Source organism: Pelobates fuscus, chromosome 1 (assembly GCF_036172605.1).
Source record: "Pelobates fuscus isolate aPelFus1 chromosome 1, aPelFus1.pri, whole genome shotgun sequence".
NCBI lineage: Eukaryota > Metazoa > Chordata > Amphibia > Anura > Pelobatidae > Pelobates > Pelobates fuscus.
In genome coordinates this window covers 61,345,648-61,368,237 of record NC_086317.1, presented here as the reverse complement: position 1 = coordinate 61,368,237, position 22,590 = coordinate 61,345,648, and the positions used below count along the sequence as shown (strand labels likewise).

Here is a 22,590-nt window from a genome sequence, read left to right as displayed (position 1 = left end):
GTTAAATGTGTGGAGTGTGTCCTCTTTTTTTCATTTTACTAAAGTGCAGATTTCAGTAGGCACTTTTATAAATAAAACTTGTTATACCCCCTGACTGTCAATCATAAAACCAGTCCTGTTACTTCCTGTTTGGTTAGTTCACTGGAGCTAAACTCAAGAGGCAGACAATTGCCCAGAGCACCAGCATTGCAAAGACTTCTGATTGAGCTGCATTGGGAAGTCTTTGATTGGCCAGCTACAGAAAGTCTGGGTGGAGTTAGAAGGGGAGGGCTTGCCAAGGCTTCAAACAAGAATAGTTATAGTGCCAGAATTGCCCTACCACCCCCAATATGTAAATAGTCACCTGTTGGCTAAAAACCTTTCTACTACTAGCCATCTAATAGGCAGTGACAAAACTTTAATGTTGGTCATGAGAGAATCCATACCATGACAGTTACCAATGTTCTGAGTCACCAGTGTTCTATTAGATTTACAATCATCCATTAAATGACTACTAGTAACAGAACTGTGAGGCTCAGGCATCGTCAAATTACTGCAAAGTTTAATGTTAGCTTAGTCAGGGTAAATGGGAAGATCCACTGGGTCACACACATAGAAATCCCAAGGATCAGGTGTCAATCACATTATCAAGTTACTGGTTGGCACAGCATCCTCTGCAGTGGAAAGTTTGTCTTTGAAATCAGAGAATGTTTGTCAGCTTTAACCAGTATAAATTACTTCGTATTTGTCAGTTTATCCTTCTCTTTAATCCCTAGAGAGAAATGATCACGAGGGAGCAAGCTGGAAATAGCCGTACAGCCGCATAGCCAGCATCTACGTATTACTGGATCTTTACTGACCTTGAAGATTAACGTAGGGTTTTGTCATAATGTTTTACATTCACATAATTTACAGCCAAGATGAGTAACCTCCTCAGTCCAGTTATTGCATTCCTGCAATGGCTTCCTTCTCTGCTAGCCAAATTATGTTCTAAACACTCAGCTCGACCTCAAACACTATCGTAATGTTCGCTTTACATATATAACATAATTAAAATATTTCCGGCTCAGCCAGTTCAGGCACAACAGTGGTGCTGGAGCCTTCATGCAAGTTTGTTTTGCAGAATTTTAATAAACAATTCTACTGCAGTAGCAGAACCCAAAGCATTCAGTGCTCACATCCTGCCAGACCCCGTACCTGGTTCGTAGTAAATGAGCTCCAGAATAAGATATCATAATTCAGAAGACCAGTTCATTAAAGGGACACCAGAACCACTACAGCATTACCCCATAAGGAAGGAGGCAATTTTCCATGTTCTGAACCAAAACAAAATCTTGAATTTTAGGGTTTAACTTCAAGTGCCCACACACATATTATATAATAGCTTTTTAAAGGATAGAAAGGGCTTTCATTAACATTTACACAGTGTTTTTAGAGTACACGCTATCAACGTTTCTGTATTGAGTCTGGCGCTGGGATTACAAGATCGGGGAAAGTGCAAGGGCCAAGTGTATATATATGTATACTGCGCTAACATTTTCTACTAGCCATTGGCGAGTGAAAACAGCCATGGAAAGAAGAAATTCACTCCTGGCAAGTAAGCCGTGGACTTTCTGGGCTTGCAATGGCGAGTACTTTTCAAAGACTATCAAGTAGAAAAAGAAACTTAAACATTAAGAGAGGCTGAGCCACATGCTGCTTTTAGATGCAAATAAAGAACTGACATTAGGCAACCTGGGTGTTCTGGCCTGGTTAATGTTCTGGCCTGGTTAATATACCTACCACGACATTACGTGTTAATAAAATGCTAAAAATTAAATAAAAAAACTACTTTTTTTACATTTTTGCTTATAATAATTTTTCATCCAGTGAAACTAATTAAAAATAACTCAAAATAGATTAATGTCTTAGTTCTGATTGTTAAATGCCTAACATGTTTAGGATCTAAATACACTGAACAAAATTATAAACGCAACACTTTTGTTTTTGCCCCCATTTTTCAAGAGCTGAACTCAAAGATCTAAGACTTTTTCTATGTACACAAAAGACCTATATCTCAAATATTGTTCACAAATCTGTCTAAATGAGTGTTAGTGAGCACTTCTCCTTTGCCGAGATAATCCATCCACCTCACAGGTGTGGCATAGCAAGATGCTGATTAGACAGCATGATTATTGCACAGGAGTGCCTTAGACTGGCCACAATAAAAGGCCACTCTAAAATATGCGGTTTTATCACACAGCACAATGCCACAGATGTCGCAAGTTTTGAGGGAGCGTGCAATTGGCATGCTGACTGCAGGAATGTCCACCAGAGCTGTTGCCTGTGAATTGAATGTTGATACCCAAACCCTTTACCCAATGCTTACACTAACTATAACTGTATGCCTATGTTAATCTTACTCTTAACTTCCAGCCTACACCATCTTTAACCCTAAAACAGCATGAACTGTTACCCTAACCCTACACTCACCCAAACACTCAAGCTTACCCTAACCCTACCCCAACACTAAGTGTAACCCTACCCTACTCTTTTACCCATGCATTTTACTGTAACCCTATCCTAACCCCACCACTAACCCTACAGTAACTCACTCCTAATATGAATTCTGATATTAGAAATGGATTTTGTTGTATTTAACACAATAGATGGTGGTATGCTGCCACTTTCTAGTGGCCATTTTTTTTTTTAGATTTACACTAAGTGTTATGAGCCTGGTTCCCAGCCAAATATACAAAGGTCAGTGCTGGGAACTTGCCTAATCCCAGCACTGCTCCCAATCGGCTGAGGGCAGGCTGGTCTCCACAAAGTTGCCTGCACCCCAGAAAAAAAGTTGCTGAGTGTTATTGCTCAGACTCAGGTTTGAATGGATTTAAAGGGCTCTGAGCATCGCTGAATTCCAGCATTGCACAGAGCTCATTGTTGAGTCTGGGGCCACTATAAATGTGCCCAGCTGACTTACAGGAGCCCCAGTAGTGGTGTGAGCAAGGTTTTAACAGTGATCACTAAGTAGGCATAAACAGCCACTTCCAGCGCTGTAAGCAGCTCAGAAAAATGTCTAGGGCTACTAAAACTGGCTCCAGCAAACTAAGAGTAGGAGCTCTAGTTATCCATTGATACCTGGCGTTAGTGGTGTGAGCAGGGATTTAACCCTGCTCACACCGCAATCTTTTAATAGGCTTTTAAATGCATATTTAACCCCTTAAGGACACATGACATGTGTGACATGTCATGATTCCCTGTTATTCCAGAAGTTTGGTCCTTAAGGGGTTAAAGAACTGTTTACAGCACTGCAAACAGCTCATCTAAAAGTCTGGGGCCACTAAAATTGGTCCTAGCACACAGAGGGGAGCCCCAGGTATCTATTGATACCTTGGATTCTCTGGTGTGAGCAGGGATTTAACCCTGCACACACCAAATATGCAGGGTGTTCTATGAAACTCATTATACATATCTAACTCCATCAATGTACAGGTAGCAAACTGAGTGCTACATACCCCTTCAGCATTCCATCTAGCATTTGGAAGAGGTTGTTCCCACTGACAGGTTGTCATCATTTGCTCTGTACAGATAACAGAGATGGACAGGGTGATGGGCCAAGTTAGACTGCACTATGCTATCTGGCACTTGAATTAAAATACAATGGAATTAGTCAGAGTTTCAAAGGTTTAGTTTGATAGGATAGACCAGTAAACTTAGATAAATTAACAAAGGGGACCTCCAGAGGATCACATTGCAGGGTAAGTACCACATTTTTTTAGTAACAAAGAGATTTAGGATGAATATTACCCTAAATTTTTATCCTAACATTGTTCCATATGCACAAAATAGCAAGGGGCAGTTACTAAACCTGTACCTTTATCTAAATCATATTGATACAGCAAACAGAATGAATAATATTATCATAACAGAAGAACAAACTAAAAAAATAATAATTAAGAGCTGTAATATGCTTGGTACACTATTACCTAGAAAGACACAATGTAGCATAAACTAATTAGTTGCACTGACCAATATAAACCCACTAACCTCGGGTGATAAAAGTGTTAAATATAGCACAGTGTAGAGAATAAGATTTTCTTCTTCAGTTCAGTGAGCCACTAATAGGGCTGGTCTCTCGAAGCAGGTGATGAATCTGAGAGTTCTTTACAGGATTACTGGGAGGTAGAAATGTTTCTAAAGATAAAGGTTCTATATGGAACCAGGACTCGAGAAAGCGGAACACAAATGACTATTGTTAAGGTCACACGCTCATGAAAGATGTTTGATGGTAGCCACATGCAGCATTTGTCATGGTTGAAAACATAATGGCATGAGAACAGAGGGCGATCCATTTATCATAGAAACTGCACAGTTGTAAACCTTTTCAAGGACAATTTTACACAATATATTGGAGATAAGTTACACATTCAAAATTCCACATGCCTTATTTCTGAATTAGCATAATCTCCGTCCGTCTTAGTCTTGCAATGTAAAACATTTTTACATTGCAATGCTTAGTGGCTGTCTATTAGACAACCACTAGAGGCGCTTTCTGCTGTTTCACAGAGTTTGACTCCAGTGTCAAGCAAAACCCCATAGGAAAGCATTGATTCACTGCTTTCCTGTGGGAAAGGGCTAAGGCATGAGGGCTAATACACGACTCGCCACTCGCCACACATGTGGTTTAGGTCCCGCCCATCGGCTGATGCTGGAATCAGGTAAGTGAATGAAAGGTTCTCTTAACCCTTTCATGCATGGGGCCACTGTAGTGTTAGGAATATATATCTGTGGTAGAGCTTCTGGATGAAGAGGAGCCCGGTTATCAGCACACCTCTTGGTGGCTGTAATGTGGAGTGATAGGGACTATCAGGGTAGGTGCTGTAGTGGCTGCATAGAAGCTGTAGTATGGGATAGGAGCAATAGTGGGGGTAGGGGCTGTAGTAGCTGGATAGAGACTGTAGTGGGGGATGGGGACTGTAGTGGGGGTATAGAGCTGTAGTTGCAGGGGAGGGCTGGCAGCCTTAGGCCTGGGGGTCAAAACCAGTCAAGTGGCCCATTGCACCACCAAATCAGTTCACCATCCATGCACACCTTTTCCTGGTTTTATAACAGATATTGATGTTATGCTAATCAGTAGCTCTTTGCCATACCTGCTCCTTCACGGCTCTGACTTTCAATGTTGTCAGAGCGCAGGCTGAGAATCTCTGAGCCTGTGTTCTGACTCACTAACTGAGCGCCGGAACCACGAGGGAGAGTATATGATCTGACTGCACCTACTGCTGGTGCGCACCAGTGGACCACCAGCGAATCGTTTAAATTAAATATGCTGGTGTACCCAACTTGTGAGCTGTGTAGGCCGCCGGGCGCCTCTGTTGTCATGGCACCCTGCGTGACCGCACAGCTTGCCCACCCCAACGGCTGGCCCTGCTGACACACACTGACGTTACTAGTTAGACAGCCCTCAATATTAATACAGACATCAGAGTAAACACCAATAAACTGTGGAAACAGAGCTGATCCCCCCAAATTTATAAAGGTTTGCTTAGAGGATTTATTGTAAGATTAAATTATGCGTCCTCCTCTCTCTCTCCCATGCGCTGCTCTGTAGGCTGTAGGAGCCCTAAATATTGCAGTTTAAATGGAGATATTACAGCAACATTTCTCCTTTTGTTATGTGCACTGTATGCCTATTTTGAAGGAATTAAACAGCAGTTGGACTTAAAGGTATTTTCTTTACATTTTATTTTTTTGATAGAGTTTTCTTGACTGCAGTGACGGCATGTTTGTTTAGTTTATTTAATATTAAATTGAGGCCTGAATGAGCATTTAGAAAGTTAGGATGAAAACCAGGAAACTACAGTGTCACGGAATGCAAGGTTGTGGTGAATTTGAAGAAGAAGAGAAAGGTCAACAGTTTTGAAGGCAGCAGAGAGGTTGAAGAGAATGAAGAGACTGATGACCTTTAGATTTAGCGGGGTTTCAGTAGTCACTTTGGTGAAGGCAGTTTCAGTCGAGTGGAGGGAGCAGAAGCCAGACTGAAGAGGGTCAAGTAGTGAGTTAGTATTGAGAAAGTGATTTAGACAGGTAAACACAGGTTACTCAAGAAGCTTAGAAGTGAAGAGGAGAAGCGATATGTGACAGTAGTTAGAAGGAGAAGTGACTTTTTTTCTAGGAAGGGATTGATGATTGCATGTTTGAGGTAGGAGGACAGATGCCAGTAGCATTATGAATAAGTTCAGACTAGGGGAAAGAGACTGGATGAAGTGAGAGGGAGATGATCAAGATGATAAGCGGTGGTGCTAGAGGATACAAGAAGTTTAGAGACCTCTTGTTCGGAGACTGTGGGAAAGGAGTTAAGAGTGGAAGAGGGAACAGAACTGAATTTCTAATGCACAAGGGGAAGAGGAAGAGGAGTGATTGCATTCCTAATTTGGTTAATCTTGTCAGTAAAGTAACACGTAAAATCACTAGTTATGAGGTTAGCTAATGACTGGGTTGCCGTGGGGCAGGAGAAAGGAGTTAATGTTATGGAAAAAAGCATTTGTGATTAAGAGAGAAGGTGGAAAAGAAAAAGGTAAAATTGTGCTTGGAAAGTATGGAAATGTAACATGAATGTGTAATGTAGAAAATAAGGTGAGTTGCGGGACTTTCTCCAACAATGCTCAGCAGTGCAAAAACATGGTTGGAGATAGTGGGTGAGCTTGCTGTGCCAAGGTCGAGTGTATACATGATTAAGGCCTGTTGGCCGAAACATTGAATGCTGTTCTGTCTTTAGTGATCTATATAAACTTCTATTCTGCTTATTCCGTGAAGCCTATATCCTCCTTTATGATCAATGTTCCTGTGTTAGAACACTGCTAGTAGAAATCCCAGACCTATTTTCGCGAGTAACTAGTAAACTGACCTGAAAAAAATGGGGTTTTTATGCATATAACAAACATGAAGATAGATATCAGATCCTTATTTGTGTTACGGATCACTAGGGTTTTGTTTTTTCTCTCGCTACATTTAAAGTATTCAGTGCAAATACACCCTAGCCTAGATGGTATCTTAAACGCCTAAGAGACAGCCAGAGCATGTGAGTTTGCTATAGGGATCTACCCCAGGGGTGGCACCACGCATACCACAGTCAATAAATACTGTAAGATTTACCAACTGTAAATTAGGTGGCTGGAACATTCTTTGTTAAAAGAACTCATTTGCATTAAGATTGTAAACCATTTGCTTCTGGGATGCTTTTAAATCCCCTCAAGTAACAAAGTAACTTCATGAGAACTGGTGAGTCTACATTCTAAGGATAGCTCCTGTTAAGGAGTAATGAGTGATGCTTGTATGACATGAAACGCCGCTCTGACAGCTACTGCAGTATAATATATTATTCTACGAAGTGTTTTGCAAACAAAATGGGCAAAAGTCGTGTTTACAGGAGGCATATCACAATAAAAATAACATACCAAACCCTTCTATTAGTAGCAGATTGTTTCTTAACAAACTTTCACACGTAAGGTCACGTACAGTGCTGACAAATCTCCTTCCCTTGATTCCAAAAACATAAATTTTGGGAAAAAAAGTTAATGAGTAAGTGCACCAAAGATATCTGTGCTTGCTGCACACCTCACCCGAATATACTTCAATGGTATTTAATATTTATTTAGGGATAAAATAGAAGTGTCACAAACTTAAAGGTGACAAAAAGACAAAAAAATTCTAGTTTTTTTTTTAAAGAATGATTATTGTGAAAGCAGTAGCAAAGGGATCTAAAAATCTTGCATACTATCACAGAAATAAGGAAATACCATTCTAAAAATGTAATTGGACCAGTTTGTCCCTGTCAAACAATAACCTCCTAAAATGCAACATAGTTCACAGAAGGCACTTTATTTAATCCTACTGAGTGACACACACAAGAATGTTCAAACAAAGGTGTGTTCCAAAACCGCTGATGGAAAGATCGAAAATGATGTTTCATAATTTGTTTAATTTGAAGGTGGCAAACACTGTTGCAGGGAGTTGTTCTAAAAAATAACTCTTAAAAAGTATGTAGTGAAAAGTAATTCTGAGATGGTTGGAAGATTGTTATGCTAAAAATGCACAGATTGCAAAAATTCTGTATACAGGGCTGGGCCGAGGCTTCTTGTTGACCTAGGTGACTTTTCTTTTGGTGCTTACATCTTCCACCAGCCTCCAATTACTTGTATTTTGAGCATGCTCTCCTTCAGCTGAACTCCATGGAGTCATCCCGACAATCAATAAAATAATTGTCTATTAACACTGCTGTAGCACTAGAAATTAATTTAAAAAGTAGCATTACGTGCTACCATTTATAAATATAAGATATTTAGAAATAACATGGATGCCTTTGTAATAGTTTAGCCAGCAGCACATACTTGTAAATTAAGCATAGAAACAAGCCGATAAGGCGCTCACTATAGTGGTAAGCAAAACAATAGTATTGGGCCGCAGTCACCAATACAAGGATTCCCAACCTTGTGATAACAATAGTGTGAATAGATAGATAGGGAATATGGCATCGGTGGTATCATCCCCACCAGGGAATCGCTATTGTATATGTTATTATTATAATTTTCTTGTTAATAAAAAGTATATATTTTTTTTATATCGCTTTTATTCGTTTTGGATCTCCTATTCCGTCCAACTCCTGGTTACCATCATATTCCCTGGTGGGGATGATACCACCTATGCCATACTGACTAGAGCAAGTTGTGCTCCAGCAAATGTGAGTAAGTTTTTATTCTTTTATCTCTTCATTCATTGTGACAGTACAAACTACACTATTGGAGTTTCTTTATGTCTCTTCACATATAACCTGTCTCTTGCTTGAAGTCACCAAGACGTACCTTACAGCATATATCCTGAGACGGGGATTGTATCATCCACGTATACTAACAGCTGAGCTCTGGGTTAGCTCTAGGAAATGTGAGTGAGACCTTTTCTAAAGCACTCGTAAATTTGTTCATTACCCTTGCGATATTGCACTATTATCTCTTTTGTGTTTTTTTACTTTGAGGTCGATTGTATTTAGACCATCGCATATATACTTGTGTACGTATACATTTTTATATTACATTGTCTAGGGCGTGGTTTCCTGTCTCTATCTATTTTCACTACTGTAAATTAAGCAGGCGGTTCAGTTCTAGATAATGAAATAAACCCCGAAACCTCAGGGCAGCACAAACAGAGAGCAGCATGGTAAGCAGAGCGAGGTAAGTACGAATTCCTCCAGAGTTAACCACAGTGATCATCTCTACAACCGATGTTCCCTTCAACAAAACAGGGTTGCATGTTATTTGACATTAGCAAATATCTGAGATGCTTCAGTATCATCTCAACAATTGTTAACTCCAGAGGTGAAATCAGAAACTTTGTGGTTAGATCTTGGACAAACTCTAGGGTCCCATCTCTGCATTGAGCATCCTGTGGTTATCCACTGGTTCTTACCTAAACTAACTAGGATGGATTTACTGTAGATTGCATTACCGTTGGCACATTAAGGTACCCAATCCTTCAGCTAGAAAGCAATCTTCACATTCTGATCGGAAATTGTCACGATGGCTGCTCCAATCTGACCTTATCCATCTTTAGAAAGTGGAATGTTGCTATAGGCTTCAAGCTAGATAATTAGATATTTCTGACACAATGGGGGAGATTTATCAAAGAGTCAGTGACACTTTTACATCTAATATTTGGTACAATTTAGTGGATCTGTTTTTTTTAATCTAATGCTTCTTTTGTGTCTTTACAGTCATTTTTGAATAGACATAATTTTTTTCAATGGAACGGACAATTTTTCCCATCTTTTTTCCCAACAGAAACGTGTGCTGTTTCAGTCCTCTTTTTTTCCATCAAATTTGGTGGTTTTCTAAAATGTACATTTCTACAAAAATACTTTACTATGAAGAAAACTGTACGAATTAAAGTGATCTAAAATTTAGCTAAAATGTGACAATCAAAAAAAAAAGATTGTATTTCAAGGTCACTTTTCAGAAATCTTCCTCGATATTTCATATATGTCACAAGCTAATGACCTTGTGGAGAACAATGTCAAGCTGCGTGCAATACCAAAGTATTTACTACAAAGCAAAATAATAAACAGTTCAACAGGTAACAATATCCAGGTTTCTGCTGTCAACTCAGCCTAACGTAAGGTTTAGTTAAACAGCATTAATTGATGAACACCACACATTTACATAACAGAACAACATGGAACCAACATCTGGAGCTATGCATGGACAGTAAGATAGCTCAGTAGATAAGGCTATAGCTGCAGCATTTCAGAGATAACTCAATCTTTATTCCTTCCAAGGTCAATAAAATAAGAATCAGTTGGGTAATAATAACTAATCCTCAGATTTACATGACAGCAAATGCTAAATATATATTTTCTATATAATCACTATTAATATTATTACTGGGACATCATATAGGGAAGAAAATAGTTCTTTTTATTAAGAGAATATAAGTATATGACAAGACGTTTCTGAGGATGATATATTTTGATATGGAATTCAGACATCAGTTTATCAAATTTGAGAACAATGCCCCAGGTAATGTCTGCAGCTATTTGGGACAGTAGGCAGATATACTCTGATATTCTGATATCCATAAGGATCACACATGTGCTTTAAGGGACAATGAACGTAACAGGATGTGCCATGCAGACAGGGCAGCACACTAATCACAATCAGTTTCTCTCTGCCTGTGATCAGAGCGTTAAAATCCATTCTCAAGTTACATCCCGAATTTCCTCAAGTGGTTTGATTGTGCTCCTACAGCTGCAGAGATCAAGTGGAGTGTTTATGTCAACCAGATGTCCCACCAGGTCTTCAGGCCTTCCCACACAATTGTTAAATTATGAAAAAAAATAATAATTAAAAACTCCTGATTTGTAAATACAGAGAATCTTAAGGATACAGCATGCATGTGCAAAGCCAGGATTGCAAACTCCCTAATGACCAGTAATGATCTGTGCTGCCATAACAATCTACCCTTTGAGGAATTAATTCCAAAATGGAATGACCCATTCAATAAACAACTGCCATTCTGTGTGGAGCTGCCAAAACTATGTTAGGAGCACATTCCATACTGATATCCGTATGTAAGGGCCAGACTGAGATGACAGCTAAGTGTAACAGTTGGTCCACAGGGGGTTAAAGCAGCATTGCCACACATTTTTCTATCTACAAATAAGTTTTAAACATTGTTACCATTGAGAGAGGAGACTGTGGCGAAATGTGGTGGAGTGAGGCCAGACTTCTATCCGGCCAAGCAACAGCAAGGGAACACACTATGCCACTTCTTTTGTGACAATACTGCTTTCTTTTGTAGATTATTATTGTTGGAATAAGGGAACCCCTTTTTTGGCAAAATAAATGATTCCCTATCCTACTGCACCACAATTAGTAACCGTTATTGTATTAATGGTGTGTACAAACATTGCATGAACACCTTGCAGCTGATACATAATTCTTCAGACCAAGTAACATTTTCCTGACTTTCAGCTGTCCAATTCTCATGATCTTTTGCTCACTGTATCATACTTTTCCTATTCTATATGGACTGGAATGAAACCCATTGTGGTCTGGGTGTGTGCTGTAGACCACCCTCTTCAAAGTTCAACACACTGGCCATTCATAGACGAACACCACAGTTATAGAGATTTGCCGCAGTGTGTATCTGTGGTCTTTGTGGCAGATTGTTTCGGCATATCCTGTCTCATTAACAAGTCATCCTAATGTTTGGTAAATTAACCGAACATGTTGAAATTACCTGCATGATATTGAAATTGTCTTTTTAGCATTGATTTGCAGTGTCAAGATTTACTGATTGCTTATTAGACATGTGCAATTAGTTTCAGTCCGAATTAAAATTTGGCCTAATTTTGGGTAATTCGGACATTCGGGTGCTTCCGAATGTCCAAATAGCTGAAATGCCGAAGTGTCGCATTGCTGAAGTGCCGAAGTTCCGAAGTTGCCGAAGTTCCGAAGTACAGTATTGCCTAAGTACTATTATACTTACCCAGTAAAAGAAGAAGAATGTTACACTGTATATAATTTCAAATAAAAAGTATACAAACATAGCCAGGATTCAGCTGTAAGCATTTGCAACACTTACAACAATCAAGTAACATACATTCATATAAAATGTAAGTTACTTGGCCAGTCATGTAATGACAGGAATGAATAAGTAGATAACTCCCTAATTCCCACGGTATTAGGGAGCTATCTACTAAAAGGCTGAAAGACCTAAATTGGTCTTTTAGCCAAATGTACTAATACTATGTAAAGATTACTTAGTATTAGTAAATTATGCACCTATTCGCTATATTGCAAATAGGGGCATGTCTATTAAACAGTGAGCACTGTAAAAAAAAAACCTATTGCCCCCCCTGGCCCCCACCCCTGAGCGGTGGGTGGGTGCCCTAAACAAAAATAAGGGGGGACCTAATGTCCTCCCCCCTGGCGCCCACCCCTGAGTGCTGTGACAGGTAAATGTAGAGATTTACCTGTCAGTCTCTTCATCTACCTGTCAGAGCACTCTGATTGGATGGCTTAAACCCACCAATCAGAGAGCTCTGAGACTTACCAAATGGTAAGTTTATTTTTAGGGTGAGGGGGGTAGGTAGGGGTTTATTTTTTGGGGAGGGGGTGACTAGGGGTTTGGGGACCCCTAGTCACCTGGGGGAGGGGGGTTAAATTTGCATTTAGGGCCCCCACCAACCGCTCAGGGGTGGGGGCCATGGGGGAGGACATTAGGTCCCCCCAATTTGTATCTAGGACCCCCTCCCACCGCTCAGGGGTGGGGGCCAGTGGGGAGGACATTAGGTCCGAAGTGGCAAAGTTCGGAAGTGCCGAAGTGTTCAAGTGCCGAAGTTGCCGAAGTTCCGAAGTGTCGAAGTGCCGAATTGACAAAGTCCCGAATTGACAAAGTAAGTCCCGAATTGACGAAGTCCCGAATTTCAGAATGCCGAACCGAGCCAAATATTTTCCCCATGCACATGCCTATTTCATATGTGTTCTAAATAAGCGGATGTATCTAGTAAAGTGGTCCCAATTACGTCTGTGTGTGTTTTATATTGAATATATGTTGTATACTTATTTATAAACATACACACATACAAAAACAGAAGTTCTGATTCATAACAGTAAAAGGACTTTGTTATTTTAAATTCGGCTATCTGGGAGCATTTTGTTCAATGCGCAGTACTTACAGTCCTCTTCGCACCCATACTGATTGAGTGTAAAAGTTCAGGTCTTTGCTAAGTACCGATGTGACAGGTTCCTCAAAGTGCAGCTCTCTTCCCTCACACAAATCCAGCGCAAACAGACTAATAGCTGGTTCTGCAAAGACCTATGGGTAATGTGTACAAAGTTAAAACAAATAAAACAAACCGGAAAATAATACAGGCTACAGACAGATGTAGTAAATACAGTAACTGAATTCATAAGTACATTTTTATTTGTTTTTACACTTCTACGTTAAGCTATGCACTATATATTTTTTATTCTATTTCATATCTGCACTGACCTGCAACACCTATATATCCCAGAGTGGGGATCATACTACTCCATGCTTTATCCTAGGAGCTACTGCTAGGCTCCAGTACATGTGAGTGTAATCTCATATACTCAGGAATTTTATACGTAATATACTGCATTACATTACATTATTTTGTTCTCCTTTTATATCCATGAGATACTCTATGAGTAATAACTATTGGATAAACAAGAACTACACTATATCCTTAGGTGGAGATCATACAACCCAGGAGCTGGATTAACAATCCTGAAAAATGTAAGTGCATATCCTATCCCTTATTTACCACAATCAAAAGACTTACTACACTATTAGTTTTCTTCTTTTTTCCATTGTTACACAAACTTCTAATGACAACTAAGGTGCACTACCCACCCCTTTTGTTTTACATGGCCTTCATCTCATATATTGCACTCGGTACCCGAAGACTTACAGCTACAAGACGGTAAAAACTATACATTTAGAGAAACAGTATATAATGCTTTAAACAGCATACCTCCTAACATTGGGGAATGTTAAACCCGTATGGAATAAGGACTGTCTCCAGAAAACCTACTGTATTGTTTAATTCTGCCTTTGAATCAAATGTATTCAAGAACGCGACTTGGCATTATATAAAGTAAAGGTTATATGTAAATAATAACGGAAGGCTCTACATAACTTTTTTGTTTCATGCTGTAACATAATGTGGCATTATTACTCCTACTGCAATAAATAAACCAGTTATTCTTTTTAGTGATAGAATAAAACATTTAACACCATGGGTATCCAACTGAGGTTAATGACATCTAAGTTTATACATGCCTTTACATGAAATGCCTTTTTAGTAAGCTTTATTAATTAATTACACGTTCCATGCACAGTTGAACTGCAATTAGGTAATATTTCTTACATAATCTACTGGCTTGATATAGTGGATCACAGCTGTCGGACAGTCGCACATGGCCAAGTCAGGAAAATGTCCTTCCTCCAACACGCACAGATTTTCCCTTGAGTCTATCTGGTAGAACAGCAGCCAGCTAGAAAATACAATGTTATTATCAAAATATGGCTATATATAGACTGAACAAGATCACCGTCTTGCAAAGTATATAGAAAATACACCAACAAGTAATGGGTGACTAATTAAAGTGATATCCTACAGCATGATCAAATATCCATACATTTGTTGCAACAAACACAGTTTTAAATGAAGCCAGTTTTTATGCTTATATGGGGGGGTCAGGGGGTGTCAGTCAAGTTTTAATCAGTGAGGCAGTTCTAGTCTTGACTTTGTCAATCTCTTTTTTATTGAGGTCATAAAGTGACATATAAGCAAGAAATGAGATAACATAGAAATAAGAGATAAACATTTGTTGGATACTGTCATGTATACATAAATAACATTTTGAATAAAACAATAAGAGAGAATAGTATGAGAGAGAGAGAGTAGGTACAACCGAGTAGCTGTGAAGTGTTTCTCCCAACATTATGCAAACAGAGCAATATCATGCAAGATCAAGGGGATGACACAGGAGGCCCACCTTAGAGCTGCCTCTCTTCACATAGGGAATACCCAGGATGAGATTTCAAATATAACAACAAGCAGTGTTGGCCAATATCTCGGGCTCTAGATTTGACCTTGGATATACCACTTTCCCCAATTTAATTTACCCCCTGCCAAGCAATCAGTTCGCACTCTCTTAATCAGCCATCATGCCTTTACCAATCACTCACCCCAAGCTATCAAGTGGGTATTTCTCTCCCATCCTACAAACTTTTTAGGTTCCTGTAATTTCCTTTGCAGCTGAATTGGCCATGTCTCATCGCTCAGTGTTTAAACTACCCATGTTTTGATCACTCCTTCCACAGTCTCATGCCTCTATGGAGTACCATGTATGTTTCTACTCTATAGTCACCATGAAACTTTAGAGATAGAGAGCAACCATGATTTATAGTCATGGTTCTGCACGTTCTGTTTCTGCACGTCCAACTTGTCTTGTTGCAAAGACTTCTTTGTTATTGTACAGTGCTGCACAAATTGTTATTGCTTTATAAATAATAATAATCTATTGTTATTAGCTTTCACCAAGAGCAACCCTACACCCAGGCACATACCTTTTTCAAGACATTTTTATGAAAAGAGAGCTACTGATTGACTAAGAACATCAACCGACCTATCTAAGCCAATCAGCGGCACCCCTGCCTGGAAGGAAGGACCAAGAGGCAGAGTGATCTATCGCAGGAGCACAGTTCTTGGGGTTAAATAGTGTGTTTAACCCCTATTGGATATAGTGTGTTTTGGCACCATAACAACTTAATTTCAATTAAGTTGCTATGGTGCCCGCAGTGTTTCTTTAACTTAAATTTTCAATACAATTACTTTGTGCCAACATGTTTAGGTCAATTGCATTTCATATGGTCCTGTTAGGTAGATTAGACGGTCAGTCTAACAATTATAAGAAAAGTCTAACGTTCATATATGAAGATTTCACTTACCATCCTCTTAGCACTTTGAAAGATCTGGGTGCAAATGTTGTAAAATCAGAAGTCTCCATTGAGAAGTCCTCACATTGTCCCTGGAAATTTTCACAGCTGAATGCTTTTATCTATAATAAAACCCACGTAAGAAGACATGTGACCACACTGCTGCATCATACGTACAATATGTCTTTAATAAAATACACACCATAATTAGCATCTTTTAATGTTCTTCAATGCCCAATGTCTTTATTGCATTCACAGTGAATTTCATATTTCAAATCAAAACAGTTAAACTGAAAATCTTCAAATTTGGCTGTTATGGCCTTAGATTCATTTGGAAGGACTCAGGTAAGTTGTCAGAACATTCTAAGGATCATTCATAACTAGGTACTGGTTAAGTATTAAAAAGATGAAGCATAGGATTCACATTTTGATTTTTACTCATTTTGATTAACAGCCGAAAAACTTGAAGCTGAGAAACAAGTACCCCAAGTACCTTGGGGAGGGGTGAGCAGCACATGAACACCATATAAAATACAAAATAGCCCTTACCCAGTGTTTCGGATCATCCTTCCCAAGGGCCTCCTGTAATAGTAAGGATATTCATTACTAAAAATATCAGTCAAGGATTTGTAAGTCCTTTAAACAGAAATATATTTTATTGTACAATTGTATTAAAACACAAACTGTCTCCCACCTTATAAAATACATTGAAATAAAAAAAGTAATGGGATTACATAAGTTTTACATAAGAACACATAATTTAATAAAATTATAATTAAATGTATACACTCTTCATCATTTTCTTCACATCACTGAACACGTCAGTTTTGTCTATGCAACTTTGCAATAACATGAGTAAAGAAAAAGTAGTCCATAAATTCCTATCAATTATAGTCTGTTTTCTAGTTGTAAAAAGAAGATAATTACAAAGTACCAAGATTTAGAGAAATGTCCAAGCTGGGGTTCATAACTGACATTACTGAGATTATTGGTAAGTTTTAAGGTAGGAGGTGTAGACAGTACCGCTCATGTATAGTTATGTATCAAATGTGAAACGAGTGGGTCATGGCAGCAACGCACGTCTAAAAGAACGGCACAATTTGTCTTGTGCAAAATTGTCCCTGGCCATGTTTACTGGGATAAATAATAATTCATTCCTATTGCACATTTTTAATGTATCTCCTTTATTATATGGTTTCCAATGAGTCTGAACAAAATAAAAACTATAAACAACTCACCAACATAACAGGCCGAATTGACATAATTGTATTCGTGTTTCCTCCCCAGTCCACACAGCTTTTGTATCTGCCTTTTTCCAAAATATACTGCTCACCACAAAAATATTTCTGCTGGTAAGCAACCCATCTGCAAATAACAAAATGTGTTATTAAAGAGATTACATGGTTAGTACACTTATAAAGAAAGCCACAATAAGGTGTGGAGACTAAAAATTCCAGGGGAGATTTATCAGAGTGGAGTTTTAAAAAAAGTGGTGCAAAATTTGAACAATTAACAATTGAATGTGTCCACTGATTAGAGCAGTTTAAATGGTGATTACGCCACTTTGTAAAGTCTATGCCACTTTTTCAGATCACTGAAATGTCCTACTATAAGTAAGTGTAAATGTAGCTATTAACACAATGATTGATACTACACAGGTTGGAAGACACCCTCTTAATGTTTAGCTGAGCTTGACAAGGCCCTAGAATGATAATTACTATTATTCTAACATATTTCACAGAGCTTTGTAATTCTAGAAAGGAGTGAGGAAGGCCCTCCTCAAATGAGCTTACAATCTACGAGTGACGTTCCTCGGCTCTAACCAGCCTATTCATATGTATGGGATTTCTAATTCGGTACTGACTATTAGTTGAATTAGTTGCTAAAAAATTTTATTCTTGTTGGATGTGAGGCTCAAAGGGGAGGCCAGAGTCAAGTATGATGCCAAGACAGTGTGCTTGCAAGGATGGACTTATGTGGATACCACTAACTTGAGGGGAGAGTGAAAGAGTAAGATCAGTTTTAGAGAGATTGAGTCACAGAAAACAGGAGGACATCCAGTCAGAGATGGAAGATAGGCAAGCAGTGACACGTTGCAGGACAGCAGGGGAGAGGTCCGGGGAGGAGAGATATATCTGAGTGTCATCAGCATACAGGTGGTAGTGGAATCCAAAAGAGGTAATAAGTTTGCACAGAGAGGCAGTATAAATAGAATATAGAATGGGACCAAGGACAGAGCCTTGGGGGACTCCAACCGAGACAGGACGAGGGGAGGCGGTATCATTAGAAAAGGAGACACTGAATGAGCATTGGGAGAGATAAGAGGAAAACCACGAGAGGACAGAGTCACAGAAACCAAGTGATTGAAGAGTTTGAAGAAGGAGAGCATGATCAACGGTGTCAAAGGCAGCAGAGAGGTCAAGAAGAATTAGTATGGAGTAGTGGCCTTTGGATTGAGCCGCGATTAGGTTGTTAGTATCTTTAATAAGAGCAGTCTCAGTAGAGTGGAGAGGGTGGAAGACAGATTGATGAGGGTCAAGGAGAGAGTTAGAATTGAGGAAGTGAGACACACGGGCAAAGACAAGTCTTTCCAGAAGCTTTGAGGAAAAAGAGAGCAGGGATATGGGGCGATAGTTAGAGGGGGAGGATGGGTCAAGAGAAGTTGTTTTTTTTCGGATAGGCACTACAGTGGCATGTTTAAGCTCAGCAGGGACAATGCCAAAACAGAGAGAGCAGTTAAAGATGTGTGTTAAGGAAGGCACAAGACAAGGAGAGAGAGAGATCTGATAAGGTGAGATGGTAAAGGATCAAGCGGGCAAGTGGTGGGGCAAGACGAATGGAGAAGCAAAGCCACCTGTTATTTAGTAGCCGGGGAGAAAGTCTGAAGGGAATGGTAGAAAATGCATGATCTACGTGTGGTTGACTAAGAGAACGGCAAGGTGTGGAGAATTCTTTCCTCAGCTGGTTAATCTTGTCGGTAAAGTAGCATGCAAAGCTATCGGCTGTAAGGTTAGTTTGGGCGGTGGCCACAGCAGGGCGAAGAAGAGAATTAAAGGTGTCAAAGAGATGCCTGGAATTGCGGGAGCATGAACTAATGAGAGAGAAAAAGTACGACTGTTTGGCGAGGGCAAGGGCTGCGCTGTATGAACACAATATGAATCTATAATAGAGAAAGTCTGCCTGGGTATGAGACTTTCTCCAGGAGCGTACAGCACAATGGGAGCAACTTTGCAGGTAACGTGTTGATTTAGTATGCCACGGTTGAGGGCTTGTCCTCCTTGAGGTGCATGTTTGGAGTGGGGCTGCAGTAATTAAGGCCGAGGTGAGGGTAGTGTTATATGTGGAGATGGCTAGTGAGGGACGGGAGGGGGAAGGGATGGATAGCAGTTGTGAATCATTATCAGCTGACAACTGCTGGAGGTCAATAGAATTAAGGTTCCTCCTGAGTTGAGGGGGTTAGGCTGAGGTTGTTGGGTGAAGAGGTACTTGAGAGCTAACGATAAGAGGTGGTGATCAGAGAGAGGAAATGGAGTGTTGCAGATATTAGATACTGTAAATGCACAAGAAAAAAGGAGGTCGAGGGTATTGCCAGCTACACGGGTGGGAGAATTAGCCCACTGCTTTAGTTTGATGGAGGAAGTAACTGAAAGTTTAAAGGCTGCTGAGGTCAAAGGTGGGTTAATGGGAATATGGAAGTCTCTGAGAATTAGGGATGGAATATTAGAAGAGAGGAAGTAGAGTAGCCAGGCAGCAAAGTGGTCAAGGAAGAGGAGAGGGGAACCAGGGGAACGATAAATAACCGCAATGTTAGCAGAGAAGGGTTTGAAAAGGCAAATCACATGAATTTCAAATGATGGGAAAGGGAGGGAAGGGAGGGAAGGGAGGGGGTGAGCAGAGTTTTAAAGGAGCAGTGGGGTGGAAGCAGAAATCATACACTGCCACCTTTACTGTCAGCCTGTCTTGGATTGTGGGTAAAGTGAAGAACACCAAAGGATAGTGAGGCAGGGGTAGCAGTATCAGAGGGAGAGAGCCATGTTTCTGTTAGTGCAAGTAGGTTTAGGGATTGTGAGATAAATAAGTAATGGATGGAAGTTGATTTAACAGTGCTGCACACAGAGCGTGCATTAAAGAGGGCAGCTTTAGGAATTATAGTGAGAGTTACATGGAATGGATATTGGATTGTTGTGGTTTCTGATGTTAGCACCAGGTGGCTTAGTAGAGGAGGGACCAGGGTTTGGAGTGTGTACAGCTGTGGAGTGTGTCACGTAGTACTACCAACAGGTACCGTGCAGTTCGAGTACAATGTTAGTCGTGTGTTGCCTTCGACACATACATAAATGAAAACAGTAACGAATAATAAAGGAAGTTATAGGCTGTATAGACTAGAACAGTTAACGTCTGCTTTGGCCGCAAAGCAGGGAGAAAGAAACACTATCAAGTGGGGCGAAAATTTGTTACCAGTTTAAATGTCTAGCAGCTGTAACAGTGCGTGTGGGTGCTCAGTATGGGGACTTCATGCTTTGCACTAAGCCTAAGCTGGTCTCGACAACCTGTCTAGCATGGTATTCATGTTTTTTGGTTGAGTGACACAAGATGATCAGTATACATAAAATAGAAGTTTAAACAGGCAAATATTTAAATAATCATTACACAGGCTTAAACAGGAGTACTGTATTCATGTTTTTCATAAATAAAGCTCACTGTAGTTACACATTAAACGCTATGAGAGACCCTATAAAGTGTATAGTATTTGTATGAGGTGTACACACTGTGCATGCTCATAACGTACAAGTACTTGTATGAGTTGAAACAAACAAACCCTAGTTACTAAATATACTTACATTCCTTTTTTGACATGGATACACTGTGTTTCTCTGCTATATCCACTCAATTCCAAATCAGAAACAGCCTGATTGAAAAGATCTATTGATTTTTGATCTTCTGCTTCCGATTCAAACAGTGTGACAGACGTCTCCAAAAAGTCCTAAAAGAACAATAGATCTGTAGGATATTTATCAAGGTAGAACAAGTAGAAAAGATCAAAAAAAAATCATTAAAAATAGACTCTCCCAGCAAAATGTGTGTGTGGGGGTGTACCCCCCTTTCCCTCCTATAAAAGCCTGCTCTTCCAAGGTATCATTGCTCAGTATTACTGTGCTTCCTAACACATTGTACTCCTGTTGCGCCTAGTTCCTACACTGTCTAACTAGCATATGACCTTTGGCTTGAGCTCTGTTTATGAACCTGTGTTGACTCACCTGACCGTTTGCTACTCTGGCCCTGAATTTGCCTCATCGTTATTGGTACCTCGTCCCACCTATTACTAAATACCCGGCTACATCTACTAAACTATGACCAGAACATACATAAAGCTGTAGTATCACTAAGGAGCCTCTCAAGATGTTGCACACAGACATACAATGAAAGCTTTCAGTCACAATAAAAAAATTAAAAAAAACAGTCTACCTAAAATAAAAGAGTCATAGTAGTATTTTATCACTCCTGGTAATACCTACCTTTCTATAGTAACGTTTATGAGACTGGCTGAATCTCTCCTTTCCTTCTTACCAGTATTTAAAGTCTGATTGGTATTCCCAGAGATGAATGCTAACTTCCCAATAAAATACTTATATATTCATCCCTATAAACTCAGTTATTAGTTATCACATAAACTGACTTTGACGTGAACCACCCATACTCACTTTCCTTCATCAGCCAAGCTCTCGGCTGGATCTCACGTAGACAAACCTACACAGACATGTTTCCAGACAAATAGTATGTTGCTCCTTACTCATTCATTGGCATTCTATATGCCGTAAGCTTAGGTTGTCAATACTGGGGCTCTCAATGTTGGCCATAGCGTTTATTTAGCAAAGTAGCAAACTATGGCTGAAGCCGAAGGTGCAGAATTTTGTTTAATTACTAAAATAGTTTCACACAGGTTGGGGGGTGTTACCCAGAGACTGACAGCTCCATAAGTACTCCAATCAGCTATAATGGTTTGGTCTTAAAACTTCCTCTTTAGTTCTTTAGTAAGCTGTATATAAACACTGGATACCCCCATAAAGTCACACAGTATATGATTTATGCACCTTCAATATTGGTAGTAATTACATCTATTAATCAGCTCCTTATTCAGTAAAGATCCAAGGATGGGGGAGTGGAGCTGGAGGGAAGCACTACATAAAAATAGATAGTATTATATTTACAGAATCCAAAAATAAACAGAAGGAACCGTGTTTGCTTTGTTTTAGAAATGTAACAGCAAGTCAGACTGGTTAGACTGCTCAGTTTGGCTACAGAAGCAACAGTTTAATCAACTATGTTACAATACTGGATTTAAAAAAAAAAAATCACTATTCAGCACAGAAAAAAGACTAAACAAAAAAAACAATTTGCGTATTAGACTTTTTTTTAACATTTAGCTTGAGCCATGAGTATAAAGTCATTAGAGCGACACACAAATGGATTCGACCAGAATGGATAGCTCTCAACGTTTCACAAGTATGTCCTGATCTTTAGATATTTTCATTAGTTAATGGACCAGTGTGTGTGTGTGTGTGTGTGTGTGTGTGTGTGTGTGTGTGTGTGTGTGTGCGGTGAAGTGTG

At 39.6% G+C, this 22,590-nt stretch overlaps 1 protein-coding gene across 1 annotated transcript in view; it reads right to left on the bottom strand.

The window, feature by feature from the left end:
• The window catches only part of CRYBG3 (crystallin beta-gamma domain containing 3), a 115,765-nt gene that overhangs the window by 6,371 nt on the left and 86,804 nt on the right, over window positions 1-22,590 (bottom strand). The window contains exons 13-18 of the mRNA XM_063448805.1: window positions 20,823-20,965; window positions 17,220-17,346; window positions 16,531-16,563; window positions 15,994-16,103; window positions 14,408-14,534; window positions 13,190-13,329 (exon numbers count right to left, since the gene is read on the bottom strand). Coding sequence (XP_063304875.1) covers window positions 13,190-13,329; window positions 14,408-14,534; window positions 15,994-16,103; window positions 16,531-16,563; window positions 17,220-17,346; window positions 20,823-20,965 — 680 coding nt within the window. The remainder of the gene's footprint in view (window positions 1-13,189; window positions 13,330-14,407; window positions 14,535-15,993; window positions 16,104-16,530; window positions 16,564-17,219; window positions 17,347-20,822; window positions 20,966-22,590) is intronic.